Source organism: Dipodomys ordii, unplaced genomic scaffold (assembly GCF_000151885.1).
Source record: "Dipodomys ordii isolate 6190 unplaced genomic scaffold, Dord_2.0 Scaffold150, whole genome shotgun sequence".
In the NCBI taxonomy this organism is placed as follows: domain Eukaryota; kingdom Metazoa; phylum Chordata; class Mammalia; order Rodentia; family Heteromyidae; genus Dipodomys; species Dipodomys ordii.
In genome coordinates, this window is record NW_012267366.1 from 5,999,771 (window position 1) to 6,015,721 (window position 15,951).

General features: G+C 39.7%; 1 protein-coding gene across 2 annotated transcripts in view; it reads left to right on the forward strand.

Moving 5' to 3' along the window:
• Window positions 1–15,479, forward strand: part of Nhs (Nance-Horan syndrome (congenital cataracts and dental anomalies)) — a 313,314-nt gene extending 297,835 nt beyond the window's left edge. The window contains exons 4-9 of one of the 2 annotated variants that reach the window (XM_013032127.1): window positions 1,840–1,902; window positions 4,224–4,416; window positions 7,152–7,283; window positions 8,952–11,906; window positions 12,180–12,306; window positions 14,831–15,479. In XM_013032127.1, coding sequence (XP_012887581.1) covers window positions 1,840–1,902; window positions 4,224–4,416; window positions 7,152–7,283; window positions 8,952–11,906; window positions 12,180–12,306; window positions 14,831–15,479 — 4,119 coding nt within the window. The remainder of the gene's footprint in view (window positions 1–1,839; window positions 1,903–4,223; window positions 4,417–7,151; window positions 7,284–8,951; window positions 11,907–12,179; window positions 12,307–14,830) is intronic. The other variant, XM_013032128.1, reaches the window with a different exon arrangement.
• The last annotated feature ends 472 nt before the right edge of the window (window positions 15,480–15,951 follow it).

Below are 15,951 nucleotides of genomic sequence, written 5' to 3' on the forward strand. Positions count from 1 at the left end.
AAGATATGTATTCAAATGATTTTTCTTTCATGCGATTGTTTCTAACACATTTATAAGATTATTTCTTTGTTGCTTTGTATGTCCCTCCCCCACGGTCTCTTGCTTTGTGTAGTATCTACTTCCTCCTGAGATCCATGCCCCTCATTTTATTTCATTTCTCATCACTGATAAAATACACAAAGCTGATATCATTCCAGTGGACAAATATTTAATGAAGCTAGAGGGAAATCTGCTAGTATCGTGGAAGAGGGGAATGAAAATTTTATGTCTGTTAATGTCTAGGAATTCACAATCTACTAAATTCAGAAAGATATATCCAAGGATAATTCATATTATATTAAAACCCTGTTATAGACTAAATGCTATAATAAATGGCTAACTGAATGCAAAATGGTATAGTTTAGAGTGTAAAGGAGTTTCTAGCCATGCATAGTAGTGCATGCTTATAATCCAAGCACTCAAGAGGCAGAAACAGGAGATTTGCAAGTTCAAGACCAGGTAGGGCTACATAGTAAGACCTCTCAAGCAAATAAGCACACAAACAAAAACAGAGTTTCAGTGTTCTGCTCAGGAACTCATTTTTTAAAAATACAACTTGTAAATGAACTTTATTTTTTAATATATTTTATTATCTTTAAGTAGTTATACAAAGGAGTTACCATTTAAAAGCAGTTTATGATATAGTTTATGCATCTTAATCAGTGTCACTCCTTTTGACATTCTCCCCCATCCCTCCCAACCCACCCGTTCCCTCAGTTTTCTTAATTTTGTAGGATATGCTTTGAATTATTCATCTCTTTATTCCTATCTACCCTATTCTCCTTGACCCCCCCTCTTCCCCTTTCAACCTGTTTCCTGGCATTTTGTTGGACTGCGAATTAGCCTTTTTAAGGAATTACACCCTTTGCACTCTCCCCTGAATCTACCATATTTCAGTTCATACATTTGTATACACTTGCATACCACCCTGAAGTGTTTTCTTATTTTAGTAAATATTGCAAAGGAAATACTGGGTACTAAATTATTCTCCAAATAGGACTGGGTACATAATTTGAAATGTCTAATACAAAATGAAAATCTGGGGTCTCCTCTGCAAAAAATTCAGAAGTTTAAGCACAGCATTACACCACATATGAGAACTTGTGAGTGCGGCGTCCTGCAGGACTGCACAGGAGACACTCCTAAGAAAGCAGATGGTCTGTGAATATAAGGGAGAAACCCAATTGTACTGTCTGGAGGAGATCATACATGGTAAATTTCCTCCCAAGTGGTTCCCAGAAAAAGAAAATAAAAGGAAAGAAAATAATTTAATCATTTTCCAAATCAGCAAGAAGGGTTGGGATTAAAAAGATAGAAGTTGGGATTTTTCAAAGACATCTTCACAGTAAAAAGTAAAGGTAATAATAATAATAGTTGCAGAAGCAGTCAATCCTAACCATATAGAATATATTAAGAGCCAGGATTCTTCTAAGTATATTACATATATTTAACTCATTTTGTCCTTAGAAACACACTGGGGGGGGGGCGTGTAAGTGCTATTATTTACTTTTCCCTACAGATGAAGGAACTGATTTAGAAACATTGACTAATTGTACTGGGTCATATGGAAAAATACACCAGCTAGCCAGTATTAGAACTCAGTAAGTCTGGGTCCAGAGTCTGTGCTCTTAACCACTGTTTATCTGCTTCTCAAAAAAAAAAAAAAAAACCAAGATTCATTTAGAAGAGAAGGAATTATTCCAGTACTTTTACTGATTAATATTTAGATTTGGCCTAACTAAGTTATATTGTGTATTCTTTTTTAATTTCTTTCTTTTTTTTTGCATTTTATGTTCCTAGTTTAACAGCACCCGTTCGCCCTCCCCCACTGAGTGTTGCCACATGGCCCCATGGAGTAGAAAGGTATTGGTTCTGAGAATATTCTTTGTAAGCCCTATCCTGCTCTGCTCAGACACTCTCCCTTTCTTCTCTCCTTTAACTTTATTGCAAACTCTCGTTTCCAACTAACAGGTGTTCTTTTAAATCCATTTTAAGGGTGGTATTTTCCTAACTTGAATTAGATAAAACACTATTTAGATGATCCTACCATTAGCAGTTTTCCCCATTTACTGCCCCCTTTTACAATTTATAGCTCTGTTCTCCATGGATATCACCTATTGCTGCTCTTGGACCTTGTTTGGAGAAAAGAAATTCCAATTTTCCCTATATTTATCACAATTTTAAAAGTTCAGGATGGAGAGAGAAAGAGAGAGAAAAGGACAAAAGGATTCTCTGACAGACAGTTAGTTGTCCCTATTACCCCTAAATAAAAAGTGCTTTTGGCTGCTAGTAAGAGCCTGTAAGTCAGGTCACTATCCCTTACTCCTTCCCCAGTCCATTGTTATTCAAGGAAGGAATTGCCTCTCAGAAATGAGGCCTCTGGTGGTGGCCATTTCTCTGTAGTTCTGCCTGCTCCAGTGTGTGTCACTCTGTGTGTGTGTGCCCCCTCCTCTCTCTTTCTGACTCTGCATGCACACCAAACTTTTTTCTTTTAGAAGTTACCTAGGAAACAAATTCTTTTTGTGCTTGAACTTTATTTGAGCTATTCACTTTGCTGGGACTCTACACAAAAGCTGAAGAAAGAAGGTTGCAGTATTTTACTAAAACATTCATGACGAGCACATTTTTTCCAAAGTGGGGGTCATGTGCTGCTGGGTCTTTTAGGGGGCTTTGCAGAAACATCTGATAAGGTAAGTAAATGCTGGAGGGTCTTTTAAACAATTTGCTCTGCTGCTTTTTCAAGGAGACTTGAGGACAGTTTATTTGACAATACATGAAATACTCCTAGTCAACAGGGAATGTTTCTAAATGCAAGGACTGAAGCTCTTTAAAAATGACCCTGAGTTTAGAGCAGAGTATTTTAAAACCTTACTGGCATAAGAGGAAACAATTTTTACTGATGTTCAGCTTCCTCCAAGTTGTATAAAGAAATAAAACTAGATTCAATGGTAAAAAGTGGGTCTTTTATTAGTCTGGTTTTCAAACGACCCAGATATCAAAACTGGGGTGGGGCTGATTTTTATTAATCTGGGCTAGGAGCCTATCTTGGAATAAAAGTTAAACAATATTAATATTTATGAAGGTTTAGATGGAGAAATTTCAAATGTCATATAGAAATCAAAGCCTGTAAATGCACAGCTTGAAGGAGAGTTTTGTACTGTCAAGCCAAAAGAAAATAAACTAAATGCTGTTTCACCCTTTCAAATTTGAAAAGGCAACCCAGTTGACTCCTTCCAGAAACAACATTTGTATTATACTCTGTAGATGGGGATGGGGGAGACCCCTTTACTTTTGCCCTTCCAGGTGTATATAGTATTGATTGAAGTAAATTTCTTAAATGTGATTCACAAAAGCCATCCTCCTGCAGTGACATGAACTCCCATGTGTTTTAATGGCCTCCCAGATTAGGTTGACTTGTCTCTAGACTCCATTTTTTTTCTGGCACATTTTAAAGCCTTTTTATAAGCATTTACATCATGTGCTTCCTTTGATTGTAGTTATGGACAGCTCTTGAGATGTATGTATGTGTGTATGTATGTGTCTGTGTCTGTGTCTTTGTCTGTGTCTGTGTGGGTATATGTGCCCATATACACCAGTACTGAGGCTTGAGTTCAGGGCTTGGGTGCTATCTCTGAGCTTTTTTGCTCAAGGCTGGTGCTCTACTACTTGAGCCACAACTCCCCTCCAGCTTTTTGCTGAGTCATTGGAGGTAAGCGTGTCACAGATTATCCTGCCTAGGCTGGCTTAGAATCACAGTCCTCAGTTCTCAGCCTCCTGAGTAGTTGTGATTATAGCCATGAGCCCCCTGTGCCTGGCTTCTCGAGATTTTTTTTTTAAGTAAGAATTTATGGTGAGAACAAAAGCCAGGAAGTGGATCTAACTTTCACTGGATTGGAGATAGGCAGTTTTCTTCCATTTGAAGTTCGAGAATTTCTGGCTACCTTGTCTTTCTCCATTCCATTTTACCTGACCAGCATGTTTAACTTGCCCAATTGTCTTTTTGTGTCACTTCAATGTTGAAGTAATGGTTTCAAGTAGTTGTGCTTACTTTTTCTAAGAATCCTTCCTTTTTCATTTTAAAAGCTTATCACGTCATTTTCTCATATCTAATAACTATGAATTTTCTTATACGTGTGCTTACCTAAAACTTATGATGGCTCAATCTGAAAATACTTTGTTTACAGTCTCACCCTCCTGAGGATGAAAATGCAGATGTCATGTTAGGGCAGAGGCCAAAAAACCCAATACACAATATCCCCTCGACACTGGACAAGCAGACCAACTGGAGCCAAGCGCTGCCTCTCCCAACGCCAGAGGAGAAGATGAAACAAGATGCCCAAGTGATTTCTTCTTGCATTATTCCCATCAATGTCACTGGTATCTATTTCTTTCCTTACGGGTACTTGGGTCCAAATATTCTGTGTATTTCATATACTAAAAACCTGTACTGTTGGGTCTGTCAGCTAAAACTCCCATTTTTCTAAATGGATAATACCTTTTTTTAAAATCAAAATACAACCCAGGAGACATTCAATATTCTTTTTTTTTCTTTTTTTTGTCGGTCGTGGGGCTTGAACGCTGGGCCTGGGCGCTGTCCCTCAGCTCTTCAGCGCAAGGCGAGTGCTCTACCACTTGAGCTACAGCGCCACTTCAATATTCTTTTGTCAAGTTTTGAACATCAATTTGTACATATGCTGCTTGTTATGTAAATGATGGACAGTTTCTTTTTGAGGAAAAAACCACCAAATAGCTCTTTGCTCATAGCTTACTGAAATAATGGAGAAATTAATCACATGGTAATGAATTTAGGCAATTGCAAGAAAGAATAGAGCACACCCCAGGTTTCTAAAACTTCCTGTAATGTCTTGCTCACCAACTGGAAAACATGCTTTCATGTTTCCTTGGATGAAGGTAAGCTGTTTTTTTTTTTTTAAAAAAAAAAGATTCTTTAGACTTAGTGATTTCAGGAATTTTTGACCTTCAAAATATGAATACATAGAAGATGGATGAATTCTGCTTTAAAACCAACAAATCTATCTTTCTTTCACTTTTCTCCTTTTATGTATAGAGAAGTTGAGTATTAGTTTAGTCAGGAGCCTAGCTGGACTTTTCTTTAAAGTATATTTGCAGCAATTAGGAATTCCAAAATTGGCTCTGGTAACCTTAGCTGCAAGTTAAATCATATTTTTAAGGTATTCCAACTTTAAAGGTAGAAATTCAATGATCTATCCACTAGGATTTCTTAAAACACCTCATCATATTTATGTATAGAAAACATCAAAACATGGAAATGGAAATGAGGGACTTAGAGAGAGCGAGGGAAAGGATGAAAGAACAGCAAAATAACCATGTTATAACTGATTTGAATCTTGGTGCCACATGACTAAAGATTACATGTCCCTTGACATATTTGGACATAACTATTATTAACCCTACTCAGATTTCTCTTATATCGATTGGGGAACAAATGGGCCAGGTTTCTGAGACAGATACTAGTTCCTTTCTGCAAAAACATTCTTAGTTGATTGGCTCGCTGTGAGCTGGGAATACCTTTTCCTGATGATCTATTCAATGTGTAGGATAAATTATTCTAAAGATATGTGCTTATCTGATCTCTGTAATCTAAGTGGGATGTATTAGTGGAGTTCAGCTGCCATGACAGATCATTTTGGCACCCTCTTAAACTAATTTTCAGTTCTGGGAACATCTGGTTATTAGAAGCACCTGCTTCCTTCCTGGCACTGTAAGTAAAATCTTGTTTTTAAATTTAGTACTATGATTATGGACCATCGTCCTGTGATTAGGATAAAGGGAAGGGTTTTCTTTCTGCTTTATTTCAAGAACTCTCAGACTCAAGCCTAGATTAGATGTTGATTTCAAGAGCTCTAAAGATAACATTATTAATTATGTCTATATAACACATGATATCTGTGTCTTGATACCCTTAAAATTAGAATGAAGGCTTTTAACATTCAGTTGGAACCAAGAAAGGAAAATCCCATTTGTATGAATTCTGTGGTAATAATGTAATTATTCATGATGTGAAACAGGCATTTCAAAGTGAATTCTAGAAACTGTTGGCACTGTGATGCCAAGTCAATCTCAACTTCTTCATTATACAGTGAAGATTTAACCTGCCATTGGTGGCCCTGTGCTTAAGAATTAAGATAAATGATGAGGTGAGCCATTCTAAAGCACAACATTGTGGCTTCCTGAGGTGAAGCTCACTCTGAAAATTTCACAGTGAGGGGGTAGGCCAGACCGAAGTTGAGATCTTCATATCCCTCCTCATCGTTCTACTTTTGATAGAACAGTTGACAATAGGATTATTTAGAAATAAACTAATAAGCATCATGGTTGGGCCCCTACACATAACAAAATACTAAGTAGTTTAAAGCCTGGGGAGTCTAGCTTTTTCATTTCGGGAACTAGAGACTCCCTGGTATATTTGAGTCTCTAGTCTCTATTCTCCCATTGGCAGGACAGCTGGTACTAAACCAAAAAAGCATCCAATGAAGTCAGTAGCAGAAGAAAGTAGAGTACAGCATAGTTTTTAAAAAAAAAAAAAAAAAAACTCCCCATGCTGTTGTTTCCTTGCAGCATGTGTGTTTGTGTGTATGTGAAGGGGGGGGTGGTGGTGGTAGAGGAGAAAAAGTTCACAAAGAAGCTTTTAATGAAGAAGTGGGTCAGGGTATGTTAGCTGAACTAATTCAGGTTAACATCTTGGCTACGGATCTACTATGCAAAGGTATCAGTTTCACAGAGCCCAGAAATAGACCAGTAAATAGTAGTGACTAAAGGTTATAAATCCTAAAGGATCCATTACTCTTTGAGAGTGCTTTTTTATGGTTTTTCTCTCTTCTCTTTGTTTTGATTTTCGTCTCTTTTTTTTTTTGGTGACTTTTGACAGTGCAAGCTGTTGTAGAAAACTGCATTTAGAAGTAAAGCTTAATGTACTACAGCATCATTTAAATAAGAGCTGAATAAGGGCTCCCTTATATTTGGTCACAGGCTTCCCTTACTTCCAACCAATAAATGTCACTGTGTTCCAAGTAAGTGAAAATTTTGTTTTCCATTTCTAAAAGCTAATGAGTCCTATTTGTGGTTTGTAGGAGTTGGTTTTGACAGAGAGGCTGGTATACGCTGCTCTCTTGTTCATTCACAATCTGTCCTACAGCGAAGACGGAAATTGAGGAGAAGGAAAACCATCTCGGGTATCCCCAGAAGAGTTCAACAAGAAATAGGTGTGGTATTAAGAAAAAGCTCATGGTTTCTGTGTAGTGCATATTATCAGGAAGTTGAAATGAATGACAGCTTTCGAATGGTTTCCTTAAAAAAATAATAAATATTTTTAACTGGTAGAGCTTTGGAAATAATGTGTGTTTCTTTTATATTCAGCAAACTAGGTGGATATTTTTTAAAAACTTGAGTGAATTTTTATTTTTATTTTGCTTTCCCTTTTGCATTTGTAATATACAAGATTATGAGTATTTAAAATTATACTTTTATCTTTAGTTAGTTGTATAAAGTATTTACCATTCAACAAATCACATTATAAGCACAATGCAACTTGATCGATACCACCTTTGGAATTTTGTTTAACTTCTGATCTTAACTATAAAGGGTTAATATTAGAGACTCAGACATGGAAATTCCAGTCTTCTGGCTGAAATGAAATCTTTTGCCAATTTTAAAAAGTTCTATTAAGGTAGAAACTTCATAAAAAGTAGAAAGATTCAATGCAAGTCTTTTTTTATGGGACTTGGAATTTCATTTAGGAAAGATACAATTGTATGGCATTATTTTAAAATGTACATTTTGAGCATACTAGAATATTGAAAATATGATGCCCTTGAGTGATATTTCCAATTTTTTTCTGTTCATCATATTGAGAACATCTCTATTTTGAAAACAGTATTACTATTATGGTAGCATCTCCTGTAAATATTATTTTTATTTCTTGTAATGAGCTCTATGATTTTTATTTCAACATGTTAATATTATAAACACAAAGGAAAATAACAGCCAAGAGGATAAAAGGTACTTTAGTACAGAAAAGGCAGTTTTGGGGGGAGTACAAATGAATGAGGATGAAGAGAGATAATTCAGAAAAGATATAAAGCAAACCAAGCATTAGTGGCCCACACCTATAATCAAACTACACCGGAGGCTTAGATCCTCAGATTGCAGTTTGAAACCAGCCCTGGCTGGAAAGTCTGTGAGATTATTATCTCTAGTCAATCATCAAAAAGCCAGAAACAACTACGGCTCAAGTGAAAAAGCTTAAGGGAAAAATCTAAGGAACAGTGCCCAGACCCTGAGTTCTAGCCCCACAAATGGTATACACACACACACTCACACATACACACACACATACACACACACACACACACACACACAGAAAAAGAGAGAGAACATCTCTTTGTATGTATGTATGTATATATACATAGATAAATGTGTATATGCAAATATAGTTGCTAATATATAGAGAATGAAGCAGAGACAAAGCCAGAGATAGAAAGTATTCTAACTTTCTCCTAATGTTATCTATTCACTGCTATGTTTTTTTCTTGTGCTTTTCCTGGGCCTTAAATTCATTGTCCCTGAGTTTTTTTGCTCAAGGCTAACATTCTAACACTGGAGCTACAGCTCTGCTTCTGGCTTTTTGATGATTATTTGGAGATAAGCATCTTAAGGATTTTCCTGCTCAGGCTAGCTTCAAACCAGGATCCTCAGATCAGGAACCTCAGGATTACAGGCATGAGCCACTGCTGCCTGGCTACTGTTTGTGTGTTTGTCTGAAGAGAGAGATCTCTAACATGCCAGCATTTAGACTGGTAGATATCTCTGAAAAAAAGCACGTTATTCTGCTGATACATGAGATATCTCATTGTGTTTTCCCTGTGCCCTAGATTCTGATGAGTCCCCAGTGGCCAGGGAAAGGAACGTGATTGTGCACACAAACCCAGACCCCTCTAATATTGTCAATCGGAGGTCCGGAACCAGGGATTCAGAATGCCAAACTGAAGATATTCTGATTGCTGCCCCATCCAGAAGAAGAATCAGAGCTCAAAGGGGTCAAAGCATTGCAGCTTCCCTTTCTCATTCAGCCGGCAACATTTCTGCCCTGGCAGACAAAGGTGACACCATGTTTACTCCTGTAGTGAGCAGCCGTACCCGTTCTCGGAGCCTTCCTCGAGAGGGTAATAGAGGTGGAGATGCTGAGCCCAAAGTTGGTGCTAAACCTTCAACCTATGAAGATGGAGAACCTTTTGTGGGAGACCATGAAAGAACCCCTAATGATTGTAGTGAGGCTCCAAGCAGCCCAAGTGCACAGGAACACCAGGCTGCATTGGGACTGGCCTGTTCTCAGCATATTCACAGCCCCCAGCACAAGCTAAGCGAGAGAGGAAGGTCACGTCTATCCCGAATGACTGCTGACTCTGGCAGCTGTGATATCTCCTCCAACTCAGACACCTTTGGGAGCCCCATCCACTGCATTTCCACTGCTGGCGTCCTCCTTGGCAGCCACATGGACCAGAAAGATGACCATCAGTCATCCAGTGGTAACTGGAGTGGCAGCAGCTCCACATGTCCCTCGCAGACCTCAGAAACAATTCCTCCTGCAGCTTCACCTCCCCTCACTGGCTCTTCACACTGTGACTCAGAGTTGTCTCTCAACACAGCTCCTCATGCTAATGAAGACACCAATGTCTTTGTGGCAGAGCAGTACAATGACCACTTGGAGAAAGTGAGAGGCCACCGGGCCAACTCCTTTACCTCCACTGTTGCTGATCTCCTGGATGACACCAACAACAGCAACACAAGTGACAGTGAGTGGAATTACCTACACCACCATCATGATGCATCCTGCCGCCAAGATTTTAGTCCTGAGCGTACTAAGGCAGATAGTCTGGGCTGCGCGAGCTTCACAAGCATGGCCACTTATGACAGCTTTCTGGAAAAATCTCCATCAGACAAAGCAGATACTAGCTCCCACTTCTCAGTCGACACGGAAGGATACTATACCTCCATGCACTTCGATTGTGGTCTGAAAGGCAATAAAGGCTATGTCTGTCACTATGCAGCCCTAGGCCCAGAGAATGGCCAAGGCGTTGGGGTTCCTCCTGGTCTTCCCGAATGCGGCTGGCAGGACTACTTAGATCACAGGAGGCAGGGGCGACCAAGTATCTCTTTCAGGAAACCAAAGGCAAAGCCAACCCCACCTAAACGGAGCTCATCGTTGAGGAAGTCTGAAGGCAACACAGATGTTTCTGAGAAGAAAGAACCAAAGATAAGCAGTGGTCAGCACCTGCCTCACAGTTCCAGGGAAATGAAGCTGCCTCTTGATTTCTCCAACACACCTTCTCGAGTGGAAAATGCCAGTGTTCCTACCAAACAGGAGCCTTGGATGAACCAGAGTGAACATGGTGTTAAGGAACCTCAGTTGGATACCACAGATATTCCATCATTCAAAGATGAAGGTGCTGAATCAACTCACTATGCAGACCTCTGGCTTTTAAATGACTTGAAAACAAACGATCCTTATAGATCTTTATCCAATTCAAGCACAGCTACAGGTACTACAGTTATCGAATGCATCAAATCTCCAGAGAGCTCTGAATCCCAAACATCACAATCAGAATCAAGGGCCACCACTCCATCTCTTCCTTCAGTTGACAATGAATTTAAATTGGCTTCACCAGAAAAGCTGGCTGGCTTGGCATCTCCATCAAGTGGTTACTCAAGCCAGTCTGAAACACCAACATCCTCTTTCCCAACTGCTTTCTTTTCAGGTCCATTGTCTCCTGGAGGTAGCAAAAGAAAACCTAAAGTTCCAGAAAGGAAATCCTCCCTACAGCAGCCTTCTTTAAAAGATGGAACTCTATCACTGAATAAAGATCTTGAACTTCCGATTATACCTCCTACCCATCTTGACCTAAGTGCTCTTCATAATGTCTTGAATAAACCATTCCATCACCGTCATCCATTGCACGTTTTTACTTATAAGCAGAACCCAGTAGGAGAAACGCTGAGGTCAAATCCTCCACCATCTCTTGCAATTACACCAACAGTCTTGAAATCTGTTAACCTTAGGTCCATCGGCAAGTCTGAAGAAGTTAAGCAAAGAGAAGGCAACAATACAGATGTGCCCCACTTAGAGGACAGTGCTCTCACAATGGCTGCCTTGTCTCCAGGCAAGACTAGGTCACATACAACAAAGAAACCAATATCCCGTCAGTATTCTGCTGAAGATACCATACTGACCTTTGTAGACTCCACTGCAGTTGAGATGGGACCAGATAAACTCCATTTGGAAAAGAACCCTACTTTTGATGGGAAGAACCACTGCCATCCAGAAACTGCAACTTCAACCGGTAGCACAAAAGACCACCCACAGATGGGAAATGACCCTATGCCAGAAAATGTATCAAGTAAAAGCTGTGGGGTTTCCACTGAAGGATTTCAGAGGGTATCTGCTGGCCGCCACAATGATTTGGATGGTAAAATAATACAGTGTGGATCTGGGTCAGATGGAGCCCTAGTGCAAGTACTGAAATCATCCTCTGTAGATCAAGAAGATGGTACCCAATCTGAATCTGTGGATGTAATTACATTTCAGTCTACTTCACCAATGAGAGCAACAGACATAAGCAATCAACGTAAGCATCAACTTGTTATGAGCCGCCACCATGACAAAGTGCCTGGGAATATCCGCTATGAATCAGAGACATCAACTGTAAACTCATTCCCTGAAAAATGTTCTGAGCAGGAAAATATTGCTTCAGGTGTTTCACCCCAAAGTGCCTCTGATAACAGCAGAGCAGAGGAGACCCAAGGAAACGTGGATGAGGCTTCATTGAAAGGTCAGTCATCTCTGCCTTTGTCATGATGGAAATATGTCTTCAGCCATTTCCTTTTGCTTTCTTGCATTCCATACAGCCCGGGGTGTTGGTTTCCTTCCACTATTTCTTTTTGCTTACTAAAATGATTGAGATAGAAGTTTTTGTAGCCAATAGATCTCTCTGTGTCATTTAAACAATGATGGTTTCTGTAACTCCTATTTGAGTGTTGAGACTTTGAAGCACATTACTGGGCTGAGAAACTTCTCTTAAAGATATCTCTGTTCTTATTTGAAGAATCATCACCAAGTGATGACTCCATCATCTCACCCCTTAGTGAAGACTCGCAAGCTGAAGCAGAAGGCGTGTTTGTGTCTCCAAACAAACCTCGGACAACTGAGGATTTATTTGCTGTCATTCACAGGTGAGAAAGTATCATCAAGTTCCACCTATCCCCCCAAAAAGAAAGGGTTTGCTTCTCATCAAATATAAACATGGGAAGAAAGCCTTTCCTCCCTGTAATATATCCAGCAAAACCTCAGGCAAGCAAGGAAGAATGACATTTCCACGTCAAATGGGTAGGCTTAAATGCACGGTGGGGAAAAAACGAACCTCAGGTACCTAGATGGAATTCTCAAAGGAAAGAATTTGGAGATTTTCTTTACTATTTCACAACTTCACAAACCATTTTTGAAGCAAGCAGCTTACAACTCTCCTCCTTCCCGCCCCAGCTTCCTTGGCTTCTGCTTTTTTTTTTTCTCCTGTGGATCATGTGGCTTGAATTCAGGGCCTGGGTGCTGTCCCTGAGCTATTTTGCTCAAGGTTAGCACTGTATCCCTTTGAGCTATAGCTCTACTTCCGGTTTTTGAGTGGTTAATTGGAAATAAAAGTCTCATGAGGACTTTTCTGCCCAGCTTTTTCTGCTGGTTTTGAACCGGGATCCTCAGATCTCAGCTTCCTGAGTAGCTACGATTACAGGCACGAGCCACCAAGTGCCTGTCTCAGCTTCTGCTTTTTTTTCCAACAACTTTTATCTTCTGATTTTTTTGATTCAGTATCCTCTTGAAAGAAGAACACTGCTCTTTAAAAACAGTGGGATTGTTTAGGGGTATTTTTGTTTTAGGGATTCAATTGAAAGTAATTTCTACATATACAGTAGCAGGCACACTTCTGTACTCGGTGGGTAAATAACCATTGTTTTATTTTTATTCACCTCAATGACTAGTCTAAGCCTTAGCCATATTCCCCTCACCTCCCATATTTTATAAGTTAAAGAGCCAAATACCCACAAAGAGCCATCTGCTATGTCTGGAATAGTGAATAAGGCATTAGTAGTAGAATAAAAAAGACTTAAATTTGAATCCCAGGTCTGACTCTTTCTATGTAGCCTTGGGTAAGTTAAAATCTCTGAACCTATCTGTCCTCTTACTGTAAGTAAGAATATCTATAGCTCATATATTTGATATTGATGATAAAGTTAATATTTTTATGTCTAGAATATGATATCTGCTAAAAGCTAATATTATTTGAAAAATCTACTCTATTGGGATGTCTAGATACTGGTACATCCAAATCATAACCACAGAGTTTTTAATGAACCAAACTTAGGCTGGTTTATGATCACAAAACGATCACAAAACTCAGGTTTCTTTTTCATCCTATAGATTTTAAGTTGGTGAGAAATCATGTTGCTAGTTCATTTCATGTTATCCATGAAATGAGTGCTACTGATGATTCATGGCATTTATTTCTGCTTAATTATCAAGACAAAATCAATAATATGGTGAGTTTGGAGGTTCACTAGACTTGAGAAGTTTGATCCTCTTAGATTTGTATTTGCGTAGGTTTTGCTTATTTAAGTGATAAGTGATATTTTTCTTTCCTTTCCTTTTTTTAGTGCTTGTGTGTATTTGAACTCAGGGCCTTGTTTTTGCCAGGCATGTGCTCTATCACTTGAGCCATGCTTCTAGCCCCTTTTGCTTTTATGAATTTTTGAATAGGGTTTCTTATTTTTGCCTGAGCTGGCTTGGTTAGCAGTCTTTCCATTTACATTTTCCATGTGGGTGTGATAACAGGAGCACATCACCATGCCTAGCCTTTTATTGGTTGAGATGGAGTCTCATAAACCATTTGCCCAGGCAGCCTTTCTAGTAGCTAGAATTACAGGATTGCCACCATACTCACCAGCTATTTTACTTTGTTGAGAACTTAGAGTGTACAAAGCTTTAAGGGATCCTGAGATGCTAAGTTTTCCATTCTTCACCAAGAGTTAGCTTACTGATTAATATGCTATTGATGTTACTAGGAAGCTAAGGGAAATGGGATTTACAGCCAAGAATAGATCTGCTTACTGAAAAAGTCTTTTTAATCTAACATTCTATAAGCAGGAAATGTAAGAGTACACAGAATAGTCTTAATACATAGTCATATATCCATTCCTGCAGCCTCATCATCAAAGTAGGGTCCATCCTGTCCCATTCACACCTCTACACACTTGTGCTATTATTTGGAGGCCAATTCTGGCCAGTAGAGCATTTCATCTCTAGTTTAAAGACAGCTTTACTAACAAAAAAACCAGCTGTCTCTGATCACATGGTAAGTTGAAGGTCAGTTAGACAGCAGTTTTTTTTTTCTTAACCTGTTGCACAATCCCTAAGTAAGTCTTCTTCTGGAATGTCCAGTGTCCACAGTAACCATTATCAAAAAATGCCATCTCTGAAACCTAGCCAATGTCCATTGGTTATCAGACAATTTCTCTAAGTCTGTGAGCACCACGAGGGGAAAGAATGTATCTTCCTCTTTATCTCTGTGGTCCTAAAGCTGAGAAACCTCTCCTACAGGATGCCTTTTTAAATAGAGGCAGGAATAGGAATCCAATACTTTTTGTTTCATAAAGTGCCCTATGTGGACTCCAAATGTTACCCATTTTCTTTTTTTTTCCTTCAAAGATCCAAGAGGAAAGTACTTGGAAGAAAAGATTCCGGTGACATGTCTGTTCGAAGCAAATCCAGAGCTCCCCTCAGCAGCAGCAGTGGTGGTGCTGGTGGTGCCGGTGGCAGCAGCAGCAGCAGCAGCAGCAGCACCAGTTCTGTCACCTCCTCCAGCAGCAGCGTGACAACTGCAAACAGCCAGAGATCCCCTGGTCTCATCTACCGAAATGCCAAAAAATCCAACACATCCAACGAAGAGTTTAAGCTGCTCCTCCTCAAGAAAGGCAGTCGCTCTGATTCCAGTTACCGCATGTCTGCCACAGAGATCCTCAAGAGTCCCATCCTGCCGAAACCTCCTGGGGAGCTTCCAGGGGAGGCCCCACAAAGTTCTGATGATGCCCATCAAGGATCCCCTGGGGCCGAGGCATTGTCCCCTCTCTCTCCCTGCTCCCCACGGGTCAGTGTAGAAGGGTTCTCCTCAAAGAACTTTGCCAGCTCAGCATCAGCCAGGGTGGGACGATCCAGAGCACCTCCTGTGGCCAGCAGCAGCCGGTATAGTGTACGCTGCAGGCTGTACAACACACCCATGCAGGCCATCTCTGAGGGAGAGACAGAAAACTCTGATGGGAGCCCACACGATGACCGCTCCTCGCAGAGCTCCACATAAGCTTCCGTGCCAGGCTCCCTCCCAATGCCCAAACCCTTAGTAATGACAGACCCTAGGGATACCACAGAGATCTCGAGAGAATTCCCAATAGGATGGGGGTACCATAACTGCTAAGTAATGAATTTTTAAATACCTGCTGGGGAGATGGGATGTTGATGGAGTCATTCTGGATTGGTTTCCATGTTTTAAGTAGCTGCACTGTTTTTCATGGTTTTCTTTAGCTTAGTTTGATTTATCTGATTTCATTCCCTGTGATAATAGGAAATACAAAAGAGATAAAAGTATCTACTTTTCATGAAACCTACACAAGGTTTTCCCAGAGCTGCCTATTCAGAAAATAAAGCCCTCACTGTCATGATTCTTTAAGAAGATGAAATTACTCCGGAGGTTTGGTATTTTTTTACATTAAAATGAACTAAAGCAAAATTTAGAAGAAAGAACTACACATATGTAAATACCATATTTTTGATAA